Source organism: Lutra lutra, chromosome 1 (genome assembly GCF_902655055.1).
Source record: "Lutra lutra chromosome 1, mLutLut1.2, whole genome shotgun sequence".
Taxonomy (NCBI): Eukaryota; Metazoa; Chordata; class Mammalia; order Carnivora; family Mustelidae; genus Lutra; species Lutra lutra.
This window is the reverse complement of record NC_062278.1, coordinates 123622773-123650316: the sequence shown is the minus strand read 5'-3', so window position 1 is coordinate 123650316 and position 27544 is coordinate 123622773. Positions and strand designations below refer to the sequence as shown.

General features: G+C 37.8%; 2 protein-coding genes across 4 annotated transcripts in view; one reads left to right on the top strand and one right to left on the bottom strand.

The window, feature by feature from the left end:
- Positions 1-53: 53 nt before the first annotated feature.
- MIX23 (mitochondrial matrix import factor 23) lies at positions 54-23344 on the bottom strand. 2 transcript variants are annotated; one of them, XM_047735304.1, is made up of 6 exons: positions 23239-23271; positions 13925-14013; positions 13430-13555; positions 8265-8411; positions 3293-3352; positions 54-370 (listed from the first exon to the last, which is right to left on the bottom strand). In XM_047735304.1, the coding sequence occupies exons 2-6, from the start codon at positions 13949-13951 to the stop codon at positions 320-322; spliced, it is 411 nt and encodes a 136-aa protein (XP_047591260.1). In that variant the 5' UTR covers positions 13952-14013; positions 23239-23271; the 3' UTR covers positions 54-319. The 2 variants fall into 2 exon arrangements, with proteins under 2 accessions (XP_047591260.1, XP_047591252.1); XM_047735296.1 differs by lacking the exon at positions 13925-14013 and having other exon boundaries at positions 23239-23344.
- Positions 23345-24214: 870 nt separating this feature from the next.
- Positions 24215-27544, top strand: part of FAM162A (family with sequence similarity 162 member A) — a 28242-nt gene continuing 24912 nt past the window's right edge. Inside the window, exons 1-2 of one of the 2 annotated variants that reach the window (XM_047735295.1) lie at positions 24215-24421; positions 25148-25188. In XM_047735295.1, the coding sequence (XP_047591251.1) occupies positions 25179-25188 (10 nt within the window). In that variant the 5' untranslated portion in view covers positions 24215-24421; positions 25148-25178. The remainder of the gene's footprint in view (positions 24422-25147; positions 25189-27544) is intronic. The other variant, XM_047735294.1, reaches the window with a different exon arrangement.

Below are 27544 nucleotides of genomic sequence, written 5' to 3'. Positions count from 1 at the left end.
TAAGAACTTATTATCTCAACTTGGAAAACAATCAAATAAATATGTACACTGAGTCAGAAAATTATTTTAATAGTTACAAAACATCTTTTTTTTTTTTTTTTTTTTTACAGAATCAGTATAAAATAGCAGTTGATTTCTCCATAATTATCAGAATTATTTGTACTTAAGGTCTTGGCTAAGTGGGGCTGAAATCAACAAAAGGTCTTGGACTGTTGGCTCAGAAATCATCCTAGGAAGCCCACCTTGTTGATGTCTGTCATGCTTAGCTCTTATGAGATGTCCCGGTCCTTTTTTTTTTTTTTTTTTTTTAAGTATCTTTTTATTCATTCTTTGGAGGCTTGAAGTGAATTCGACAGCGTTCATTAAACACCTAAGGTATTTAAACAGAAATAAATGTTGTTGAGTCATCTTATATAAATCGAGCCTGGAACTAAACTAAATTCAGCATGGTTCTGGAGGATATAACCATTTTTATCCCAAGTCAACAGATTTAGGGAACAGAGATTTTTTCCTCAGGAGTTCAAACTGACTTATAGGCACTAAGAATACAGAAGACTTTGATATCCATTTATAAGACAATTTTGATTTTTTAATAAGATTTATATTATTCAAGGAAAAAATCATCACAAGCTAGCTTATTTAGTAATAGGAACTAACAAACATTTTCATTACATATTCTGGAGAGTTAGACACAAATATCTAAAATGGTTTAAAATAAAGCTTTTTTCCCTCTTTTTATAATGTGGATTTTATTTAGATATCTGTTGTGATTTTCTAAGTGAGTATTGGATCCTTTTCACAAGTAGGTATACTTGAAGAGAGATTAGGTCTTTGCTAAACTGTATAAATTTATAAAATGTTTTGTGCTATATGTCTTGCTTCCTAAAAATCTAAACAAATAACACATTATAAATGTTAAAAGAACATTCTATTATTCCGTGTCTGTCAGTATGGGACTGTGCTAAATAAATATTTTGATATAGCCCTTCAATGGAATATAATGTAAACATAAAAGAATAAGGAAGCTCTGTATGTTCTGATTTAGAAAGCTCTCCAAGATATATTAAAGAAAAAAAAGTGTGGAAGTATACTTTCATAGATGTGATAAATGGGAAACACACATACATAAAATCAGAAAAGGTGCAAATATCTAAAAAAGCATGTACTATCATTTTAGAAGTAAGGGGAAGGAGGTAGCTGAAAGGGAGGAGTGAGAAGTAGAATTTTTACATTTTAATATTAAAACGAATTTTTAATCATTCCTAAAAAATTTTAAGTGTTCAAAATAAAAATCTGAAAGAATTTCTTCTTAGAATTTACCCTCATACTTCACTGACACAAGGAACAAACCATTTTTAAGGTTAAAAAACAAAACACAAAAAACAACCTATACTGGCCACTGTGAACTATCATTAAAAAATAAAAGAAAAATCTACATAGGGAGCTTAATATTCCTTAAATTCGATATGTTGCGTACTCTTTGATATGTGCTATCTCATAATTAAAAGAAAAAAGTATAGAAATTATACAAGACTCTTTCTGGCCCTTCTATCTTATAGCTCATCTCTTGTCAGCTCCCAGCCCTGATATCTCCCTTAAGTTCCCAATGCTCAAATCGGGGAAGGCTTCAGATTCGTGGCCTTGGAACCCTGGGTGGCATGATACATATGACTTGGCCGTACTTCTCCAAATCCTTTTCCTAAACGCCTTCCTAACCACTTTTGCTGACCTACTGTACCATAGTCACATTTTCTTTTTATAATATCAGGTAGGAAACCTGAGTTTTTGTAGACTGGATGAAGCATATTTTCTTTAAAACTAGATCAAATCTAAAAATGCTTCATTTGGGGTGCCTGGGTGGATGAGTCAGTTAAGCAGCCAACTCTTAATTTCAGCTCTGGTCCTTAGTTCAGGGTTGTGAGTTCAAGCCCCACTCTGGGCTCCACACTAGTCAGAGAGCCTACTTAAAAATAATTTTTAATAATAATAATAATAATAATAATAATAATAAAAATGCTTCCCTTGTCCCACTACATTTGACATGTATCAACCTCTCCATTGGGCTTTTCTTTTTTTTTTTTTTTAAAGATTTATTTATTTATTTATTTGACAGACAGAGATCACAAGTAGACAGAGAGGCAGGCAGAGAGAGAGGAGGGAAGCAGGCTCCCTGCTAAGTAGGGAGCCCGATGCGGAGCTGGATCTCAGGACACTGAGATCATGACCTGAGCTGAAGGCAGAGGCTTAACCCACTGAGCCACCCAGGCGCCCTCCACTGGGCTTTTCAAACCAGATATTCATTGTACTACTCCCCTATCTCATCCCATGAATAAATATTCTCTCTTTGGAGAACATAAATGAACAAGTAACACCAGAATCTTTCAAGTAGCAAACACCTCCTCACAATGGTAGAAAGGGCAGGAACAGGAAACACTGGCAAAGTGGACGGAATAAAGAAAAGTGATAAGGCAAAGAAAATCAATTTGTACTTTGCAATTTATTCATAGCTCTGCAAGTTGAGTCATTCTAGTTTGTGTTCAATTAACCTCTCTCTGTGTTTAACCTCATTCCATTGGTCAATTTCAAAGGATGAAACAGAATTTTCCGTTCAATCCTTCAGATTTAATAGATTATTTCCCTTCAGAAATCTCTGAACTTTTAAAGAAGGGTATAAAAATACACCATTTCATACAACTAAAGTCAGCATTTTATGATTTTTAACTACAGGTAAAGTGCTGGAATCCTGGTCCCCCAATCTCATTCCTATTCAGAACTATGCAGGTGGTAATATAAGGAACATGTGAACCTGGGAGCCATAAGAAGCCCTATTGTCAGATATGAGAAAAGTTATATGCAAACAAGTCTCATGATCAATATGTTAGAAAGCAAGCAACTGCAAAGGGTAGCTAATGATATGAAAATTTATACAAAGTAATAGGGCTCAAAAAGTTTAATTTTAACAAATAACACCACTGAAGGTTCTAAGTTAACTAGTAATAACCCTAATAACAAAGCCCATAATTAGTATTAAGAAACATACAGAATGTCTCCAGTTCTGTTACCATGACAGGTAATACAATCTACCATATGACTGTAAAGCTGGTTTTTATAAATTGGCTCTATTTGGATGCCACCTGTGCCCCTTCTCAAAGTTAAAGCCTTCAGTTACTTATAAATGAAACATGTCTTTTCTTAAGAGGCCCAAGGCACTCCTTACTCCCCCTCCCTTGGTTTCCCTTTGCTAGTTCAGTTTCCTTCATAGTTCTCTCCAAGAACCAGCATTATTTTATACCTTCCAGCTCCTGTCATTTACAACTTCTTCAACATTCAGTTCTGACTGCATCCATTTCAACTGTAAAAAGGAAAAGAAAAAAGTCAGAGTTAGGAAAATTCAAATTAAAGAACTAAAACCAAATTCTATTTATAGTTTCCTAATAAAAGGAGCTCCTGCTGCTACACTCTTTGTTAATGGTATCACCTGGGCTGGATCTTGGATATAGCCCATTCTCCCCATATCTAATCAGCTCTTAAACCTTCTGAAGCCATGGTTCTCAAGCATATTATAATCACCTTGAAGGGTCATTAAAAAAAAAAATCAGATGTCCAGGAAGTTCACAAAAAGAATACAAATGGCCAATAAACGTTTTTTTAAAAATGTACAATCTTACTCGTATATAAAGAAACACAAATTAAGCCACAATATGACAAAAATTTTAAAAAATGAGTATGTCTGATAAAACCTACTACCAGTAAGGGTATGGAAAAAGATACACATACACATTTTTAGCATGGAAGGCAATTTGGTAAGATTTATAAAAACATAAATTCACATGTCCTTGAACTCAATAATTTCAGTTGTAGTTACTGATCCTATAATAGTGATTTGCAAAGACAACACAGAGGAATAAAAAGGAGGAGGTGACAATCTAATTTGGATGAAGAAAAAAAGAATCAGGAAGAAAAACAGAGAAGAGAAGGGGAGAACATAAGGCCCAAAAGATCTAGAAAGGCATGAGCTTTCCACACCTTTAGCATACAGACAGAGGTCTGAGACTAAACATACAGGCAGAGATCTGAGACTAAAGATGCTAAAGTCTTTCTAACTTTCTTGATAACTGCCAACCTAATATACCACCAGAAAAGTAGCCAATTCCACTGCCAGGCCCAGATGGCAGGGCCCATCATACTCATAGTCTCTTCTAGTCACAAAAACTTAAAAGAAGCTAGCTAGTTCCAGGAAGGAGGCTTGAAAATATTCAGGAAAATAAGGAGGAAAAAAGCATGAGCTATAGGTCAAAGCAGCCAAGAGATTAAAACTAGGATGATCTCCTTAGGCTCAACTCTCAGGCCAGGAGACTTGGGAACAAAATGCCAGAGAAATAGACAAGATCTAGGCAACCATGAGTTAGGCACCCAGACCAAAGGACCTGACAAGTCAGGAGCAGAGCTCAGGGGATGTTTAAGCAATGAGCATATAACACTAATTAGACGGGAACTTGGTACCATTCCAGTGGCTCTTTGTAAACTCCCTTGCTAGACTCAAAAGCAGTGTCGGAGTATAGACAGGCATAAAAGACTCAAACGAGAATGAGAGGAAGAACTGCATTTCTGATAACCAGTATCATGCTATAAAATAGTAATGCACCTGATGAAGCCCCCCTGCTTATATCAAAGCAACCGCAGTTTCAGACTGTGATCAGCTACATGCACCAGAAATCAGTAAAGTTTCACTGCTCTCTGTCAAAGCCCGAACTGAATGCAAAAAAAAAAAAAAAAAAAAAAAATTAACAAGCTCACTCAAAAAACAGGGTCATGGGACACCTGGGTGGCATAGTTGGTTAAGCCTCCTCTGACTCTTGGTTTTGGCTCAGGTCCTGAAGTAAGGGGCGTGAGATCGAGCTCCACATCAGGCTCTGCACTCAGCGCAGAGTGCAGAGCCTGCTTGGGATTCTCTTTCCCTCTCTCTCTCTGTCCCTCCTGCTCATGGTCTTTCTCTCAAATAAATAATAAAATAAATCTTAAAAAAAAAAAAGTTTACAACATGCCATTAGGGCAGTCTTCATAACTGCTCTCAAATATTTAAAGGGAGGTCATGCAGAAATGGGTTTCAACTTATCCTATATACCCGCAGAGGGAAGATTAAGGAGCAGTAATCACATGTTACAGGGAGGCAGATTTTCACAATACATAAGAAAATCTCTGAATAATTACAACCATCCAAAAAGAGAATACACTGCTACAGAAGATTCCAGTATTCCTCCTCCCCTGGCCCCTTAAGTAGTAGCTAAACAAAAGGTAGAAACCACTGGTTGGGAGATACTGTAAGGAGGATTAATGTAACAAACATGGATCCCAGAGACTAAAAAAGGAAAGGAAAGCAACTACTAAGTGTATCAGGGATATGCGAGCTCTTACACACATTATATAATTTAATCCTAAACCCTAAAAATAAAAGTGTAAAAGTCTCAATTCCATTTTACAAATTAAAAATCCGATTACTTCAGGGCAATTAATTTATAAGTGTACAAAGCCACCATGTGGTGGATGGGATTTATTTCCTTTGAGCTATCTGCCTTTATAACCCATGTTTTCTCTATTCTTGAATGCTACAGATATTACAACCAACATCTAATACAATTTCAGTGTTACTGACAAAATGTTACCTCTGAGATGATTGTTTTTGAGGCTCTAGGTCTTAAACTGGTAAACTTCCTTTCAAAGGCCACTAATAGGTGACAACAGTAACATAGTTTCAGCAAGGAATGTATTTTTTCTGCATTAAGAACTCAGGGAAAGAACTGGGACTTTTAGACTGGTGTTTCTGCTCATAAATATGTTCACTTAAGAATCAGAATTTGGGGCGCCTGGGTGGCTCAGTGGGTTAAGCCGCTGCCTTCAGCTCAGGTCATGATCTCGGAGTCCTGGGATCGAGTCCCGAATCGGGCTCTCTGCTCAGCAGGGAGCCTGCTTCCTCCTGTCTCTCTGCCTGCCTCTCTGCCTGCTTGTGATCTCTCTCTGTCAAATAAATAAATAAAATCTTAAAAAAAAAAAAAAGAATCAGAATTTGACTATCAGTAACAATTTAATGTACAAACACTGAATCCAGAGTCAGAAGAGATGGGTTAAAGTCCCAGCTCTATCACTTCAGGTATGTCAGTATCTCTGAGTCTCAGTTTCCCCATTCAGAAAAGGAAGAGGTAGAGCTGGATCATCTCTAAGAGTTCTCTTTCTGATTCCTTAAGCTTCACGACAAACTTGAAAATTTAAAAAAATAATTCAACTTTCTTACTTGGCTAAGTACTATTCATAGTCACCCTCTAGTTCTATAAAGTATCAGTCTAGAAAGCTACCTTTTATAACTTGCTAACTGATTTTTAAAATTACTCCTTGCAATGGTCATCCTGTTGATTCTCTCTGGGCACTAAAGGCTAAAGGGCAGAAATGAGGGTGGACTAAATTATTTGATATATCACTCCCAAGTACTCAATGGTTTCTGAACTTTGCTCTCCACTAATAAGAGTCATTCTAGTCTTTGTTTGACTTAACATGCAAATAGTGAGTTTTCCGTTTCAGATATAATATGCCTGCCCTGCTGTTTCCTTTGTCAATACCTTCAAAAGTCTGTTAAAATACAAAACCCAAAATAACTAGATTTTATCCCGCTTTATATAAATTATCTATAAAACTTCATAAACACTGAGTAAGATGACCATTACAGCATAAGTTCACATGAGGAACCCTCCACTGCCTGGTGAATGGAATACAGGACTGAAGCAGACATCATGAACAAAGAACAGTGAAGACCGGGGATGAATCCCACACCCAGCAAGACATGCTGTTATCAGTCGGATGACTGAGCAAGCGCACATACTCACTGGTGGGCAGTTACAAGAATAAAGGCTTAAGAGAGAAGATAAGGTCCCCTTTTCAAAGTCTGGCTACATTACTAAACAAGGGGCAGACTTCATGACTGTTTAGTAATGATAAATACTGGATTTTCAATCACCTGAAAGGTGACTACATGCAAGGATCAGTAAGTCACCTATTGTGCCATTTAAAACACAGACATCATTTTGATAATTGCTCAGTGGTCATGTAGAAAAAAACCCCCTCTTCTTAGGTAATGACCAACATATGTAAGGGTCAAAGGAACATGCATCCAACATTCTTGCCAAACGGTTCAGGAAAAAAAATGCCTACCTGTAGTAGGAAGCGGCGGAAAACAGGGAAAGGACGGAAAGAGGAGGGAGAAGGAGGGGTAGAGAGAATATACTGCAAAGCAGGTGGGGCAAAATGTAAACAATGGGTGAATATAGGTAAAGGGTACATGTGAGTTCCTTGTACTATTCCTGCAACTTTTCTGTAAGTTTGAAATTATACCAAAATAAAAAGTTACTCTTTAAGCACCACCCCCAAAAGGAAGACAGCAATGCATTCCACTTAATAAAATATGGTACGCATCTCAACTGTTTTGATATATCATCATTAGGAGCTATAAACAAACCGTTCTTTTCCATTTATCATACTCTGAGGTCTGTCTACACCCTATCTACATGAGAGGACTTTGGGAAAATACGGCTTCCTCTGACACATCACTCAGTGGACACCTGTTTTCTTAAAAGCAAAAACTGCAGGGATGGGAAATGAAGTGGAAACAAAAAAGTGTCCAAAAAGGGCCAACGACCCACAGCAACTTCTCTGCATTAGGGAAATAAATTATAATGAGGTTCTAGTGTATCTGGTTATATTCGAATAGTACTGTATTTTTATGGCTGAAGAGGGTACTATTCTGAAATATCTGTATTGCATTTCAGCAAATTCCTACACATGAAACCTCAAAACTATCTCAAAATGTAAATATATTTTTAAAAGTCTATTCTGAAGTCAAGCCTTTAAACATTGATACAGATATATTTCCCTAGATTCTCTGATGTAGTGTTGCGTCAATACTAATCCTTTTAACAGTATAACATATAAAGAAATGGAAAGAAAATATAACTACATGCTTCTTTAAGCTAAAGCTACTACACTGCATATATGCATGAAATGCACATTAACTTACCAACTAATATCTAAATGTAATAATATAGAACTCACTAAAAATGAAGTATTACTCTCCCGGTCACTTTTGAAAAAAAAGTAATGACCATTTCTTACTCTAAAATTTTCATATTAAAAACCGCCTTTATAGAATCTTAAAAAAAACCTGACTTCATTAAATTTGGAAATCTTTGGTTCAGAAATATAAATCTTGTTCAACTTACCTTTGTCTGTTCTTTTCTAAGTTGCTTTAATAACGTTAAATCATCCAAATTCTTTTCTCTCTCTTCTCGGAGCTGTTTTACTACTGATGAGGTCTGAGCTATACAATTTTTTATGACTCTGTCCCTGCTGGCATGAGCCTCCCTCAACTAAAAGAACAAAGGAACAAAAGAGAAAAATCACACCAATTTTTTACATTTTAGTTTTTTTTAAAAATCCTATTTTTAGGTTACAGAAATGTAATACTTTCTAAGCAATTTTTAAAAATTCAATCTTTGGAAGCGAAGATTTTGCTGAACCAGCTAAACACCTAAAAGCAGATCAAAGGAAGCACCTCTCCTGGTGGAAAGTATGTGGTTATGTTGCCTTCTTCCTCAATATGCTTCTGGGACTTATCACTCCCCAAAGGGCTTTTCATGTCAGTCCTTTCTCCCTATATTTCATGTCAGTCCTTTCTCCCTACATTTCTCTCCCCAGTTTTCCAACCCTGTGTCGTGTTGTTCTACCCTCCACCCACCCCCACACACTTCCAGGGCCATTACTGCTATTCTTCCTCTCTTTTTTTGTCCCTTCGTGGTTTTTTTCAGCCCCACATTGTCACTAGGTGTAAGAAATTATACAGTAAGTGATGTAGAGAAGCAATTCACTACAATGAAGAAAAACAAAGAATGCTACATTTACCTATGCAAGACAGAGCCCTTTCCAAGATTTCAAAGTTCAAGTATTAATATGGAAAAATTGTGTATGAGCAGCAGACTACTGGTTCCGTGAAAGGACATCTGGCAGGGCAAGTCTTTACTAAACTTTCATCTTTATATAACAAATCCAATACAACAATTTGCATCTATTTTCTTCCTTGATTCACAAAATATGATGGCCATGACTCAAATACATTCCCATGATCATAACCAAATTCTGATGACAACACCCCAATAATCTGGAGGGCCGGAGGAATAAAAAACTACTAAAATATATGTAACGGCCATTATAACTAATGGAGCATTTAAAAAGGTGATTCACCACCAACTAAAATTTAGGTATTAACTTGCTCCAAGTAATCATGTTAAATCATTCCTCCTTCCCTCTTAAGAGAGAGTATCTTAATGCTACCCTAGTGACAGTTATACTAGGGATAACCTAACCATTATGCATATATTTATACAAAATTTAGTACTTAACCATTCTATAAGCATTCTTCATAAGTTAGCTGAAACACATCTCAAATGATCATCTCAGGACCCTGAAGGTAAGAATTACTGGTCTAATATGCACCAGGAAAAAAAACACCTTTGCATTTCTAGAGTGCAATACTACTAAAAGTGCATTGGTTATAAACCATACTTATGTGAAGAGAAGGAATTTAAAACAATAGACATTAGCCCCACTTACAGTAAATTTCTCTAATATGCTAATTTTTTTCATCATAATAGTTAGGATTCACAAGGACAGCCCAAGGCCTATATTTCATTGGCTAATATGCTGCTTCTGTCACTCGTTTCCTCCTTCAGGTATAATTCCAGAAAATGGAAGGAGCCATTGAGGGTAGGAAACTTCCCTAAATAGAGTAAGAACCATCATTAGAGTTAGGAGCTCTCCCTGTGTGAGACTGGCTAAATAATTAGTATTTCCAGGCTTCAGCTTCCTCTTTTGCAAAACTATGGATTATGAGTAAATCACCGCTAACATCTTTTCTACCCCTAAAATTTAAGGGTAATTCAACTCAATACACTGCTCAGATGACTGATGTTTTGTCCAAACCCCCAACAATTGGTGAAGTCACATTAACACCAACTAGGAGTCTGTCACAGTATTTTTATTTTTTTATCTGCATTTTAAAATCAAATTCAAATTGTGTACATTTTGTTAGAATGTTCAAGGTTTTCCTTCTAGTCTCTCTCACCACCGAGCTTCCTCCCTTAGCTGGGCTTTCACCCACTGTTCCCCTCTTTAACTTGGCCCCTTTCTTGTGGATACACTTCCAGCTAAAGACCACCTTCCTACCCTCGCCTGCATAGTTTTCCTTCAGATTAGCCCCACTGTGAACCCAATCCCCTGTGGACGGAAGTTACTGATCAAATCATCTTTTACTCAGTATTATCAATTATTTTAGTCTAGCGGTCATGACCATCCTTCAACAAAATTCAGAATTAAGAGCCATTGGCAAGAGGATTATGCATGGACTTTTGTGCACATATGTCAAAGAAATGAGGACGCTTGATAACTAGTAATAAGACTGTGTGACATAAACCTACCAGAGAAAAACAGCACAAAATCAGACTTACTAGCTCATCAGTAATTCAGATGTTTCAGAAGTTGGGTCACATGAGAATTGTTTCTGTTATACAAAGTGCTTGTCAAAGGAATGAAGGTAAAATTTATCAAGAAACTTGGTAAGGTAAAAGGCAAGGCCTTTGGTTAGAGGAGAAAATTCCTGAATGATAACAATTATCATAACCAAACTTCCTTTGATTTGGGGTAAGCAATTCTGAAATGAAGGCATTTGGGATGGGGCAGGAAAATGATTCAAAACTAATCTAACAGGGGTCTAACTAGGACTTCCCAGTTTTATTTTACTTTACCAAAATGCTAAGAACTTCTTTTAATCAAATTTTCACCTATTTTATCTTTTAACCACTATTTTATAACAATGCCTTTTGCCTTTAAGGGAAACAATGCCTAGAGTTTTTCTGACTGTAGTTTTTTTGGTGTTTTTCTTTCCAGAACAAAGGTTGATTCTAAATTAACTCTGCACTAAATTCTAATTTCCCAAACATCACTTGTTTTAGAGCCCTGACAATGATCCTTGGTTTAACTATCATTAAAAACAAAATAAAAGGGGCTACTGGGTGGCTCAGTGGGTTAAAGCCTCTGCCTTCGGCTTGGGTCATCGAGCTCTCTCGATGCTCCACATCGGGCTCTCTGCTCAGCGGGGAGCCTACTTCCCTCTCTCTCTCTGCCTGCCTCTCTGCCTACCTGTGATCTCTGTCAAATAAATAAATAAAATCTTTAATAAATAAATAAATAAATAAATAAATGAAATAAATAAATAAAACTACTAAGTTTTTGTCATGGCACTTTGTTTTAAATCTTCCTCTAGAACTTCTGACAAAAAGATGCAAGAGGAAACATACCATTTAAACATAGTTCCAAAAATTCATTATATTAAAGAGATACCTTTAAGAATTACCCTAAATCAATCACTGTGACACCAATAATAGTTTTGCATTTGTAAAGCACTGTTCCAAGTTCATAGACTTTTTAAGGCTCAGTACTGAATTTTATATTTAACTTGAGAATAAACAATAAACAATGTACAACTAGAAAAAATTCATAGATTCAAGGGAATATGCTCTATTAGGGGTATCTCACTAAAATTATTTTTATTAAGAGTATAGTTTTAAGATGTGGAATTTCTATAATTAGTGCTTCATAATAGCTTTGCTGATCATCTGCTATGAAGAAGTATTATCATTAGAAAGTACAAACATTCCTTCCTTAGCTATGGAAGGAAGGGCTGGGGCTAAAGAAAGTCAAGGTAACCTTAAGTAACCTGGACATTTCACAGAGTTCAACTCAACTGCGACAATATTTAAGGGAATTCAGTGAGACTTCTTAGCATGGGCACTCTGCTACAGGCTCGATCACAGGCACAAAACTGCTAGACAAACAATCCTTTCTCTGATGGTCATGTCACTGGAGGCCTTTAGGGTTCAGACAGAGCAAAATCCAAACACATACATAATATCCAAGACAGAAAGATCCTAAATATCCAAAACAAAAGGTTCTAGTGTGCAAGATTATCCTCATCCAACAAAGCGAAAAGAAATAACAACAACAACAGTAACAGAAGCAGCAAACATTTATATGTAAGACATTTAGTACAGTAAGCACTTCACATTACCTCAGTTAGGCCTCTAACAACCCTATGAACTAGGGACTATTATGATATTATTTTACAAATAAGGAAGCTGAGGCAAAAAGTTTTGTAACATGTTCAAGGTTACCAGCTAGGAAGTAGCAGAGGTAGGATTTAATCTAGATGCAGAATCCATGTTGTTAATCTCTACACTACAAAATTTTCAAGTTAATAAAAAGATTGCAAATGGAAACAACTGAATAGATTATAGAGATTATATAGTTAGTGAGATCATAAATTTCCCATTCTTCAGACAGAGCTACCCAAAGAAACTAAGTGAAGTGTCAAAACAACCTCAAAATAAACCAGGGTTTGGACTCTGGCTCCCTACTTCCAACACTGGATTCTACTCATTAAAGCCTACAACCCTGGAATTTTCAAGCTACAAGAATTACCTGACTACTCAATGAAGCAACATACTTTCACATAAAAGCAGAATAAAAATATCAGCAATTATTAATGCTTTGAATTTAACTGATATGAATAAGCTTATCCAAAACTTTTTTCATAACCGACAAATTAAAAATTTACGTTTATATAATATCTTCTTTATAAGAATCCAAGTAGTAATCTTGTGCTAAAGAAGCAAATGCCATTTGAACATTAGCTTCCAAGTTAACTAAAAGATGTAAGTGAATTAGAAAAAAAAAATACTTAGCTACATTACTATTTCCTTCTGCTTTTGGAAATTATAAAGAGACATAAAGGGGATCTTTAAGAGGCAATGAAAAAATATGTACTTGAGAAACCAAAGCCTCAGGAAAGGACAATTTATCTGTGGCTTCTCTCCCAACTGCTAAGTGCTTCTATTCCCCTTCCTGATGATTGAGGGAAGAAAAAAGATACGGAAAATGTGAAACCTTTTAATTCCTCATTGTATCAGGTGTCTGGGTTCCCAGGATTGATTCACTCGAAGCCCTTGCTCTTGTTTCACTGTTTTGACTATTTCACTCTCTACTTCATTGCCTGGTGCGTAAGATTGCCTTAAGTTAAAGGCCACCCTGGATGGGGCCAAAACAACTACTGCTCTCATTCCTTAGAATGGTCTCTTCACAGACTTGTGCATAAGATCACATATTTTTTTTAAGTTTGTAGCAACCAGATCAAAACTTATACACACCCCTAGATGTAGGCAAGAAAACATGAAGATGTCATACTTTTATCCAGTTTAATTGTATGTCAGTTGGTTTCTGATTTTGCCTGCAAAGAAAGGCGTAAAGGAAGCACAAAAGACTCAAAAGATACACTTACAGACTCATAAAGTTGTTTACAGGTTTGGCTTGCATCAATTTTCCCTGCAAAGGAAGCTGTTGGAACCGTAGTGTTTAATTCATGTACTATTCTGTCATCAATCGTCCTCATCACCTTGAGTAATTCCTATATATGTTTAAAATAAAAGAATAATAACCTGAATGGAAAGTTAAGTGATAAAAAAAGAAACATTTAAACAAAAAAAATTATAAAGCTCTTGGATATTTTACAACTTTCTAAGTTAGGAGTAGAGAAACCATGCTAAATTTAGTGCAACCACAGGAAAATCTTTATTACAAGAATAGGGACGTTATGTAATAGTAATTCTAAGAATGGGCACCAACACTGTTTCCTCAGCTCAAATGTGACCATCTCAAGGGTCAAGAATGTTTTATTCACTTTTAAACCTCACCTGCTAACACAGTGCTTTACAAACTGTGTGCTCTTTCCATTCCCAGCACACAGAAAATAAAGGGTTCTACTGAACTCAATTACCTCAAATTGTCCCAGACAATCCAGCATAATTGCTTGCTCTATTCCCTCTTTGTCTATTGTTCTAAAATGTGGTGGTAGATAGAAAAATTCTGTAAAGATATACAAGAAAACTCAGTTGTGGTTCACTTGTAGAAATTAACCTATAACCTTTTAGTCTTTTTGTTTTTCTTAATTTTTTACTTTGATTGTGTATTATTTTTGTAACAAAAATAAGTAAAACAAAGCATGCTGCTTGAGAATGAATCAAATCTCTTCATGGCTTTCTTGTTCTTAGAACAAACAGCAATTAGTTTTACCTTTTCTTAATGACCCTACTCAGATTTCCCAAGGATCTGCCACTCCTGAAAAGGCTCCAACTCTCAAAAAACCAACCAAAAGAAAAATAATACCAAAAGGGCAGAGGACTTGGAAAGACTCTGGTAAGTATACCTACATAGGCTAGCCCCATTGCTCTACATTTTGATTAGGGTACTTCTTTTCACTCATCACTAGAGAAAGGCTGGGCATCAGCTATACTCTGTCTCCAGAAAACACAAACTCTACACCAGTTTCTACGAGTATACCCTTTTCTTTTCTTTTTGTTTCTTAAATTCTCCTCTCTGCCTCCGAGCCCAGCAAAACATAATGACTGAAAAATCGTAAGGAAAACTGAAGTATATAATGCTAGGAATATATCTATTAAAAAGCCCCAACAAGTTAACAGTCAATATTGAAGTGTATTAAAAGCAACTTTGCTTGAACCTCTGCCTCGCCTCCTTCAACATACCAAACCATTTCTTTCCTTTGCCAAACTGAAATCCATGACTGAAAACAACTTCTTCATTTCTTTCTTCATCAGTTTGTTAAAATAAACCCTTTTATTATGATTAAACTATTACACATTTTAGGAAAATTAGAAAACTTACAAATAAAAATCATCCACAGTTAACCATTATTAATATTATAAGATGTACCTTTAGTTTTTTCCGTACATATCTATCTTTTTATAAACTTGAGGTCCTTTGTAACACTCTAAAGTCCTGCTTAATGACATTATGCCATTAGCATTTTGCCCTTCTTACTAAAAGTGCCGTGAAGACATTTTTAATAGTTGCATGAACATCCTGTGGAGGTGTCACAACCTGTAAGACCACTTCCCCAATAATGAATACTTAAGTGTTTCCAATTATAATAACTATTTAAGCCAGCCAGTCTAAATCTGCAGTTTAGATTCTGTTCCTATTGGTCTATTAATCTTTAATTAGTAATTTAATGGCCTTTTTTAGATCTCAATCTAGAAGTTAAACAGCTTATAGAAGGCTCATAATTTAGACTAATAAACATATGCAAATGTCAGGTCTAAAACCAATTTCACTATCTTACCCCCTCTTCCTGTATCTTTCTATTTTTGTCAATAGTAGTATTATTCTCTATAAAATGGAATTCTTAAGGGCTAATCTCAACATACTCCTTAAGAAATCACCACATTAATCTTGTTTTTTGTACAGTGGAGGATACATGTGTCTGAGTGGCAAATTCCAAACAAACAGTGGTAGCACCACCCTTTGGTGTCAAAAACCAGGTAAGTAGCGGTATTAGCAGACAGGGACCTTCCTTGAAACTTCAGCACCTACCACCTGACTATTCAAAAAGCAGCAGCAGCAGCAGCAGTAGCTGCTGCACCACCTCTTTTAAAAATCTCTTTTCCCCGTATCTAAATAGAAATGATCTTCTGAGACTGAGGCTTAAGTTACACTTTCCAGATAAAGCTTTCCTTGGCTGAGTCCTCGCAATCTTTCTTCTTTAAACATATGCAGCAGTTAGAACATAGCACAATTCGTTTACTAACTCACACTTTATTCAAAAAACATTTGGTACTGTCTAGTATGTGTCAGGCACCATTCAAAACACCAGGGCCACAGTGGTGACTAAAACAGAAAAGGTCCTTACTCTCTGGGAACAAAATTCTCATATGGGGAGACAGACAACAAGCAAGTACCTCAATGAACAAGATAGTTTTAGTACTGAATAATACTATGAAAAAGAAAACAAACTGAGGTAATGGGATAAAGAATGACAGCGGGGCTGAGAGGCCAGCACTTAAGACAAGGAGATCAAGAAAGGCCTGAGGATGCAGCATCTGAGCTGAGAACTGAATGAGAGGAATGAGCCAACTTAGAAGAACACCTGGGGGAATAAGTCACAATGAGGCAAGAACAAACTGGGGTCTATGAAGAACTAAAACAAGGCAAGTGGACTGGGGAGTGAATCTGGGAGAAAGTGGTGTTAGGTGAGGTCAGAGAGACCAGAAAATGAGGAACAACAGAGACCAGGAAAACAATTAAGGATTCTGTTCTAAAGGAAACGGGGGTTTTAGGCAAGGGAATGCTGTTAACAAGATTAATTCTTTAAAAAGATAACTTTGCCTCTATGTGGAGAATGGACTATAGAGAGGAGAATGGAAATATGGTGACTATATTACTATGGTGCTCTAGGCAAGAGATAAAGACAGTTTGGGAGGTAGCAGTAGAGTTAGGGAGAGGAAGCTGGATTCTGGATGTATTTTGAAAATAAGAGAGGATAGGACTTGCTGATGAACTGGTGGTGGGGAATGAGAAAAGAAAACAAGATGACTGCTAGGTATGAGGCCTGAGCAACTGAATGGACGGTAGTGCCATTAACATCTGTTGGGGAGAGACTGGAGGAGGAAAAGATTTGTAAGGAAAGAGAAGATCAAGGTTGTCATGATGCACAGGATATTTGATGATACTTACGATTACTGTTAATTGTATGTGATCCTGGTATTGTGTTCAAAATTACAATCTTTTAGAGATACAGACTAAAACTATTTACAGAAAAAAGATAAGATATCTGGGGTGTGCTGCAAAATAATCTGGATAGAATGGGGTGAGTGGCAGAATATAAATGAAAACAACAGTGGCCATGAATTGATTGTTGAAGCTAAGGGTTGGGTACATAGCAATTCATGGCAGGAACTCTCCTTTTGGACAGGACTGAAATTTTGCACACAAAAAAGTTTTTGTTTCTTTTTTTTAAAGGTTCTGTTCTGGACATGTTAAGTTTGAGATGCTTATTAAATATCTGGTTGACAAGTTGAAGAGAAAGTTGAAAATACCGGTGTGACACTGAACCAGGTTAGAGTTACATTAACACACTGATATTATTAAAAGCCACGTGATGAGAAGAGATCACTGAGGGAGACTGTAGGGAATGGGAGGGGGGTATCAAGAAAGAACTCTAGCAATTAAAGTACAGGAGAAAAACTGTGATATCGAACAAGTCAGAAGAAAGGCCGCAAGGAGGGAATGGTCACTTGTGTTGAATGTTACCAGGAAGTCAAAGAATAATGAGAACAGAAATTAACTTTCAGATTTAGCAGCACGGAAACCTGGGTGATTGTAATAAGAGTCATCTGAATAGAATGTTTAATGGACTGAAAGTTAATGTGGCCTGTGTACAGAGAGTAAGAGGAAACAGGGTATAAAATGAAGCCCACCATTACAGTCACATTATAGGATTTTAATCTTTTTTCTGAGAGAATGGAGAACCAAATAAATGTTTAAGTATGGTGGGGTTACATGATCAAGTTTGTACTCTGAAATGATTGCTTAGGTTAAAGTATTAAAATACAGAAAATGAATAAGAGCAAACGCAAAAGGATCAGTTAGGAGATGAATACAGCAATCCAGGTAAAAGATTATAAAGCTTGACATTCCATGGGATTTTTATTTACTCAGAACTTTAACCAGTTTGAGTCTCAACACTGGCTATATAGCCAAATTCCTCTCCATTAAAACAATGTGGACATAACTGTTATGTTATTTTAACATAATAGTTTAAGATAAATTTAAGATAAATTATGAATTTATCTGCATTAAACTAGGTAATTTCACAGTCATACCAATGGAACCTACAACTGTGGATTTTTAAATATACCAACTCTCAGTGTTCTAGAGAATCATCAATATATGATCTAGAGATTGACTTTTAATATGGCAGACACTAGCTATGAGGTTATTTTAATTAAAATTAAATAAATTAAAATTTAGTTCCTCAGTTGCACTTGCTACATTTCAAGTGCTCAAGAGCCATATATTGCTGGTGGATGGCACAAATTTCCACCACCACAGTTCTAGTGGACAGTGCAGAATTCAAGAAAATAGAATGACAATTTCTTTTTTTTTTTTTAAGATTTTATTTATTTATTTGACAGAGAGAGATCACAAGCAGGCAGAGAGGCAGGCAGAGAGAGAGGAGGAAGCAGGCTCCCTGCTGAGCAGAGAGCCCGATGCGGGGCTCGATCCCAGGACCCTGAGATCATGACCTGAGCCGAAGGCAGCGGCTTAACCCACTGAGCCACCCAGGCGCCCCTAGAATGACAATTTCTGAACTGATAATGCACGTGTTCAGGGATTGCTGAAAACTATAAGCTATTCTTAAATGTCTCAGAAAAGATACACAAAAAATAAAGATAAAGGGGAAAAGAGGGGAGGTAAGATTCAGAAAGGAATTTCTTTCAAAACCACTAAGGGAGAAGGAAAAGAACTATAAACCACTTCACTAGGGACACATTTTTTAACAGTGTAAAAAGTGCCAGAGTTCTTAAGGCAGCTGCAGAAGGGTCTAAAGAAAAGCTTGAGTGGCCCTCACAGACTGAGAGCGAATGAAAGTTAACGCTGACACCATAATGCCGCCATTAAATCACGTGTTATTATTCATAAGGAATTACTGACTACGTATCTGATACCTGGCTCCAATGGCACCCTCCCCTCCCTTTCTCTCACAAATTCACTAAGAAAATATACAGAAAAAAAAAACCCTGAGTAGACACAATAAACCAGATTCTGATAAATCATGAATCTCTAATTTTAGGCTGGCCCTTAAAAATTATTCAGACACTTATCTTAGAATTGCATTTTATGTCTTATCTGTCATTGTAGGGTGAAAATCTCACCCACGAGAAGCCAATTTTGGTATCAAAGGAATGTCCATATTTAGTAGGGAGGGATAGAGAAAACTTTCTATTGCCCCTATAATTATACTACAGCACTACCCCTAGGGTTAATCCTCCGGAAAATGCCTTTTGTTATTTTGGGCAGCTTCTAGGGTATACAGGGAGTGGTAAAAGGTCTATTACATGACAGTAAAATAAAAATGTACTTCAAAGAATGCCCCAAATACGTAAAATACATAAAATTTTCTGCCTACATACTACTATTCCTTCTACCTAGAATTCCCCTGGTCCTGCCCACCTAAGGTCCAACTTAATTGCCACCTCTAGATTTATTTCTCCCTGACCTGTTAGAGCACTTTATTCACATTCTCAATATCTTCTGCATGTTTTGCATCCTTGCTTGCATTACATTCCTTATTTTATATTCTGTCCACTAGGTCTTCCCAAGTGCCTGGTACCTAACAGTATCTGTTATGAACAGACATGTGTCCTCCCACACAGCAGATTCATATATTGAAGCCCTAACCCCCAAAATGATTGTGTTTGGAGATAGGGCCTATAGGAAGGTAATTAAGGTTAAATGAGGTCATAAGGGTGGAGCCCTAATCCTATAGAACTGGTGTCCTTATAAGAGGAAGAGACACCAGCCAACTCTCTTTCTGTGCACCAAGAGGCCATATGAGAACACAGCAATGAGGCCACAATATGCAAGCCAGGAAGAGACAGTGAACCAGAAACCAACTCTGAAAGGACTTTGATCTTGGACTTTGAGCCTCTGGAACGCAACTGTGAAAAAATGAATTTGTTGTTTAAACCACCCAGTTTGTGGAATTTGTTACGGCAGCCCTAGCAGACTAATATAATATCCAATAAATTCTTGCTAAATGAGTGTTCAAATGGAATCCTAGAAACTCAATTTTAAACAACATTTTATGGATTTTATGTCATTTTAGAAACAGTATGTTTTCCAGGAGTATTAAGTCCAACTTTTATAACGGAAAAATTAAAATTGTAAAAACTTAAAATAACTTAAAAATTCTTAAGCTTTAAAACATGCACATGGAAAGAAATCAAGATAGTAGTTCTAAGAAGGGAGGAGGAGGGATATATGGACAGGGATTGACTGGGAAAGGGCATGAGAAACTTTTGAGGGTGACGGTATTACTCTCTCTGTTGATGGAGGTATATGCAAATGTCAAAAGAATGGTGTCCGTAAGATTAGTGCATTTCACTGCATACAAATTTTATAGAGTGAATGTGAACAAATATTGAACTACAGTAAATGATATGAATAGTGACATGTTTAGGAGTAATATGGATGTTTGCAATCTATTTTGAAATGCATCAAAAAAATAAAAAGGCAGGGCATGGTGGCTCAGTTGGTTAAGTGTTTGTCTTCGGCTTGGGTTGTGATCCTAGGGTCCTAAGATCTAGTCCTGCATCAGGCTCCCTGCTGCATGGAGAGCCTGCTTCTCCCTCTGCCTCTACCTCCCTCATGAATAAAAATAAATCTTAAAAATCTTAAAAATAAAAAAAAATCTTTTAAAATTAATAAAATAAAAAGGCAGGGCACCTCGGTAGCTCAGTCAGCTAAGCCTCTGCCTATGGTTCAGGTCATGATTCCAGGGTCCAGGGATCGAAAGCTCCCTGCTCAGCAGGGAGTCTGCTTCTCCCTCTCCTCCTACCTGCCCATCATCACCTGTGATGTCTCTCTCTCTAATAAATAAATAAAATCTTAAAAAGTGTGAATTGATGACTATATTGAGAGAGGGATATGTGGTAACAGTAAATACAGCAAATCACTGATTATAGAATCCAGATGTACAGAGGTGTTCATTGCAAGATTCTTTCAAGTTTTCTATAGCGTTTGAACATCTTCATAATAAAATTCTAAAATACCTAAATCTTTATAATAAAAATACATGATTTCACCGTATTCAGTGCAGTGCTTTTCACATTTAGGGTACTTACATACAAAATGTAATGGTTTCATAGCTTTAAAAAAATACTAACTTTAGGACGCCTAGGTGGCTCAGTGGGTTAAAGCCTCTGCCTTCGGCTCAGGTCATGATCTCAGGGTCTCGGGATGGAGCATCATCGGGCTCTCTGCTCAGCAGGGAGCCTGCTTCCTCTTCTCTTTCTCTGCCTGCCTCTCTGCCTACTTGTGATCTCTCTCTGTCAAATAAATAAATAAAATCTTTAAAAAAAATACTAACTTTAATTGATAATCTGTGAGTATGTCAGTTAACCACAGCTTATAATTTTACCCAATTCACCTAAACCTATATGTTATACTAAATTTTTAAGTTTTACAGCACCTTCACTTATGTTCACGTGTGTCTGACATAGTTGGGGCAAATGTTCTTATACTTATTTACAATGAGGTTAAATGATATGCCAAGGCAGCTCTGGAAAACCAGATCTGACTTTTAACCCATGTTATTCTCCATTATAAACCATGAAACTCATTTTATGATCTTTTTATTTACATTTTTCTGTGAATGGAATGGTTCTACAATCAGAGTTTAGCTTTTCTTCCCCTTATATCTTATGTGACTTCCAAACGAAAAATACAAGTGTTTTTTAAGCACTGCTGGGTATTTTAGCAGAGATCCTTTTTTTAAAAATTTATTTATTTGACAGAGATCACAGAGAGAGAGGAGGAAGCAGGCTCCCCTTGAGCAGGGAGCCCAATGTGGGGCTCGATCCCAGGACGCTGAGATCATGACCTGAGCTGAAGGCAGAGGCTGAACCCACTGAGCCACCCAGGTGCCCCAACAGAGATCCTTTGAAATTTAGTTTTAGAGGGGCATCTGGGTGACTCAGTTGCTTAAGTGTCCATCTTAGATCAGGTCATGATCATGATTTCGGGTCATGATCTCCGGGGGGTGGGACTGAGCTTCCCCATTGGCCAAAGCTTGTGCTTAGCGCATAGCCTGTTGGTCCCTCTCCCTCTGCTCCTCCCCCCACTTGTGCACAATCTCTCTCTCTCTAATAAATAAATAAATAAAATCTTTAATTCAGTTTTAGAGATTCAAATAATTATAGAGATGGAAGCAGTTTTAAATGTTACAAAACAAAATCTTATTTTACAGATTCAAAAGTTAATTCCTAAATGTTAAGCAATTAGCTCAAAGTTCCAAAGCTGTTAAAGGCAGAAGCAGTACTAGAACCCAGATCATCTAACTCCCTAACCAGTGTTCATTCTAATAAACCTTAAAGCTATCACTGCTCAGTTATCTGAGCTCATTAACTTAAATCAATTCATAGTACTAATGTGAAAAACCAAGGCCACAGATGGGCCTGTGAACCTTAAATATTCCATACACTTTATACTCTAATGGCCTTTTTCCACTTCATTTAAGATTTGTACAAGTATCTGTATTTGTAAGGCACTTTGATCACATGTGAAGTTGGCTGCTGTTGTACTGATCTAATCTGAGGAGCAGCTGATGGGTGAAGAGGGCGCAAGTAATGGTGGAAAGACCCCATATAAATTTCTTTGGCCAAATAGTATCTGTCAAATAATTCGGTCTGTTGAGGTTATCTTCAAGAATACCACTCTCTACAAAATGGCTCACATCACAAAATTTCCTACAGATAGATCAGCGTTACTTTAAGCGTTACTTTAAATTATTTTTCATTATCTTTAATTAAACATACATTTGTAAGGTCATGGTTTTTTTTTTAAATTCAAGTCTTTATCTAGACAGCAGCACATTTATGCCTACATTGGAACAGAAAACTTTTATAGCAACTTAGAATCTAGACCCTTGTTCTTTAATTTATAGCCTGATCTTAGCCCTAGTCCTCTGGTATTTGAATATAAAAAATAAGCCTTTTCCTTACATGTTACATTTCCTCTAATTGTTAAGAAGGCAGAAGCACTACGGCAGGTACTATTAATCGCCCCTCCAAGGCTCCAAACGTTCTGCCCCACTAAAATAGTAAAACTTTTACCAAGTTCGTTTTGTTTTATCAAGCAAGTAAGTTCTTCACTTTCCTCTCTCCTACCAATGCTCAACTTAAGTAGGAGGGGTACCGAAGAAGCTAGGAACTGGGTTCAGGGGGTGGCTTAAAAGGTGGTTACAATCCCTACCACCTGGCCCAAGCTCGGTTTTACCACCTCGGAACGTTACTCGAGGTCTGGGCGCTGCAAAAAGAACCATGACCCCCACGGAGCTGCCTCGCTCTCTACGGCCAAGCCCGCGCCCCCGTGACCTCCAATGGCTGGAAAAAGGAGCCTTGAACTGCCCGCTTCTTCCACAACTGGTCCGCACTCCCTCCCAGGCCACAACAAGGAATAGAGTACGGGGACAAACGGAGGGACACGCCTGCCACATGAGGAAAACCCCATCACCTGGAACTCGGCGAACTCCTCACAGTTCACACCGCCACTGGGCGCCGCCATATTGGACAAACGCGAGGCCCCCGCCGCGAACCAATCACCACTGAGCAAGGGTGTCCGCGCCGCCGCCTAACAAAATTTATTCCGAAGGCAATCAGCGAGGAACCTAAATAAAGTAAGCTTAAACTAAGGTTTGTCTCTCCCCTGGTCCTTATCTACATCCAAACCTGTAACCCTGCTGTCCTTCCTTTCGCTCCTACCCCTTTAACACGGCCTCCTGGAACCGGCCTAGATGTATCGGAGAGTCTTAGAACTTGAAGGAGTTTTATTCCAATCCCATTTTTTTTTTCTTTTACACAAAGGGAAACGGTTTCTTGGACGCAGCTACCTGGTCGTTCGAGTAGCAAATCTAGAGTAGAAGTAAGATTTTTCTTAACCCTCCCACTTCATTATTTACCAAGCCTTTGTTCGTCAAGAACTTGGGACAACTAAGAAAAGTTTTTAGAAAAGACTTTGGGGTAAGAGTTGAATAAGGTGTTCAGGTGTGGAAATAAAATGTTTGGTTTATAAAAATAGGCAAATCAAAGAAATAGGTAAGCATGTGTGAGAATTTCTCAGATAGAATGAGAAACACTCTGAAAGCCAGTAAGACGTGGAGTCGCTCAGTTACTAGGAGCCCGACTGTGTGGTTTTGATAAACTGATACATATCCATTGAAAATGCTGGAAAAACAGTATTGAAATACTGGTTTTCTAGGCAGTGCGATTCCAGGGTCTACAGTTCACAAAAGCTCTACAGTGAGCACATTTTTTCTATTTTAAAGGGCGCTTTCTGAGATGCAGGGAATGACTGCAAAGGCCGGGATACCCACATCCCACAAAGGCATTCTTATAAGACTCATCAGGCACTGTGCGGGGCTGAACCGGGCTCACCGCCCGCATAGTTCGCGCGTCACGCACGTCCCACACGCTCCGCGCGCCACGCAGGCCCCGCCCACACGCCCCATCGCGTCACGCCCGACCCGCTCGGTCCGCCCTCAAGTAGCCCAAGTCCTGCTCGCCCTCCGGCCGCCTCTTGCCCGTTGCGGGCGTTTAGTGACATTGAATGCGCCCGCGCTGTCACCGCCCGGGAGGCGCTGTAGGGTCAGCGGAGTAGGCGGCCATGGGGAGCCTGCGCGGCCTGCGCCAGGCAGCGGGTGAGACGCGGGCCGGGCTTGGGGAGGTTGGGAAGCCAGTTTGGCTGCTGGAGATTGAGGAATCCTGCAGCTTCCCCAGGTCTGGTAGTTACTCGGTTTTACCGCACACTCCGAAGTTGCTCGGAGTGACGGGAGAGAGCAAAGGCTGAGCGAGCAACTGCTAGCAGGTAGTAGGGGTTGGCCCAGAGTGACCGTCGCGCCTGGCCCTCCATCCACCCACCTCCCACCAACTTAACGAGCCCTTGCTCCCCGATCCTTATCGACCCCCCCATCCCCACTGTCCTCTGAGCTCAGTGCTTAATGCACCTGCCATCCCTAGAACTCCCCCGTTTCCTGATTGATTCAGCTTTCCACCCTGACCTCTCCTGTCCGTAGCTCTACTTGAGTCTTGAGTCTCCCCTGCCCCCACCATCCCAAGAGCTTATTATACCTGCTCTCAGAGAAAACTTAGAGTCTAGAATTTCCTACTCACTTAGTATCTGATTAGGAAAGGGATTTAAAGTATTACCGAATAATACTAATTGTTTTCCTAAAATGGGGGATACATTTCTTTTAAACAATTCGACAGTTAAGTGTTATGTAGAATCTGCAGTTTATTTTTCTAGGAGACATTTGTATAATGAGTATTTGGAGTCAGAGCTTAATTTGTCTTCTTGGGGAACCAGCAGAGCCTTTGCTTAGTAGGGGCTGAGAAATCAGAATGTTTGCCGCTTGGCTCTTTTCTAGGCACCTGGGCGAATCACTTTTGGTCACCTTTATGAACTTTGGTAAGGAGTAATGACTGATCTTTTATTTCTGGGTAACAAATTATTAAAAAGTTGTTTATTTCAAATTTTAAAGGAAGAATCACCCCATACTTGCCTATTGAAATAATGTAAATGTACACTGCAAATGTAAATGAATTATGTAAAGTTGTGTAAAGTTACCTTTTATATCCTTATTTTGTGTTCCAGTGGAGAGTGGACTGGAGAATAGTATTTATTTCCTTTAAACATTTCCTCTGCTAAAAGAGATTGATTTCATTGATTTGTTTAGCTTCTGTTGAACTAATTTACCCTAAAATCTTTTGTGTACATCCTTTTGACCTGTTAGCTATTACAAGGTAAATCAAAGAATCAATGCTTTGTAAAAAAAAAAGCTAAAATACATTGAGTGGAAGGGACTTTGACTATAAAGGAACTAAGACCCTATGGTTTTAAGTAGTTTATCTTCCTGCCTTGAAAATATATTTATGCATTATAAAGATTCCAAAGCCTCTCTGCAGACTTTTGATATTTAAGAACCTCACTTTTGGGCACTTAGTCAAAACAAAATCCTTGAGCAATTTAAGAACAATTTATTTTATTCCAGATAGATCCACTAAGAATGTTTTACGAAGAACTCTTTTCAAAGGAACTTCTTTGAAAGTCTGATGTTTTGTGAGCAACTCTAAGCAATCTGCCCTTTCACCTACTTGTGTCCATTTTATAGCTAAATACTTTGACATACATTATTTTACTTGGTTGTTTCTTATAGTACCCTTCTTAGGTAAGTCTTATCATCCGTTTTCCAATGTACAAGTGAATAAACGTAGGTCAGATGGTTAAATGACTTGTTCATGATCATTTAGCCATAAAATGTTAGAGCCAGGAGATGAGTAAGTGCCTTCTAATTCAGGAACCTGTGCTCTTTATTTCATTCAGGATATGTGTGTATTGTGTATGTGTTTGTCATGGTTAATTGATTCTCTCTGATATGAAATGGAAGAGTCATGAAATGCAGATTTACTTGTGAAATGGAAGCACGTATTTATGTGCAAATGGATTTTCACGTAAGAAGACTGATTTATCAGGCAACCTTAACCAAAGGAAAGGCAGATCAAATAGAAACCTAATCTAGGGATGCTTCACTTATCCAGAATATTATATGGAATAAGATACTCTAGGTGAGTGAAATTTCAAATAGCCAAAGCTTAATCCTTTAAACAATGGACCTTTTTAAAAATTGTTTCTGTTAGTAATCTGTGCTGTATTTTTTTAGCAAATAATACAGGTTTTTATGAGCTTGAATTTGTTTCTCATTTTGCAGCTGTAGCTGGAGATATAGGTCAGAGTTGTTAACTTGTGGTTCTTGGACCCTTTCACAGATGAGTGGTCCTGTGAACCTCTGAAAATTGTATTCATTTTTTATGTTTTGGGAAGAGAGGATCCATAGCTTGCATCTATTCCTTAGAGCAGTCTGTGCTCTTTAAGTTAAAAGCCACTGATGCATGATTTGGACCTAAATGGCTACTGACCCATACTCCTGTGGGTTGCATGAGGGTAGAGACTAAACTGTTTTCACTAAATGCTTAGCACTTAGTGTCCAGCTCACAGACAGGCAGTTATATTCTATGGAATAATTATTATTTTTTTAAAGATTTATTTATGAGAGAGTGCGTGTGCTTAAGCAGGAGAGGTGGGTAGAGGGAGAAGCAGACTCTCCACTGAGCTGGAAGGCCCCTGCGGGGCTCATCCTAGGACTCTGGGATCATGACCAGAGCCAAAGGCAGACGCTTAACCGACTGAGCCACCCAGGCGCCCCTCTTTGGGATAATTATTTTTAATTATTTTAATTAATAATTTTTTAAAAAATTAACTTAAAGTTATTATTTTTAATAAGTTATTACTTTCTACAGAATAATTATTAAGTCAAAAGAATCGAATGGCTTTACAAGAATGTTTCTTCACACCTTCAGAAAAATTTTGTTGTCCTAAACTTTGCTGGACTACCAACAGATTTTTTTTTTAAGATTTTATTTATTTATTTGACCGAGAGAGATATCACAAGTAGGCAGAGAGGCAGGCAAAGAGAGAGAGGAGGAAGCAGGCTCCCCACTGAGCAGAGAGCCCAATGCGGGGCTCGATCCCGAGAGCCTGGGATCATGACCTGAGCCGAAGGCAGAGGCTTTAACCCACTGAGCCACCCAGGTGCCCACCAACAGATTTTTAAATGATTTAGTTATTATCATTATTATACCAATACAGTGGACCACAGACAGCGTCCTTGTCAATTTAACTGACATTCCACAGCATTAGAATCAGGTAACATTTAAGTCTTGTAGTCTAGCCCCCTAGTTTTATAGGTGAGGAAACTTAAGGTTTC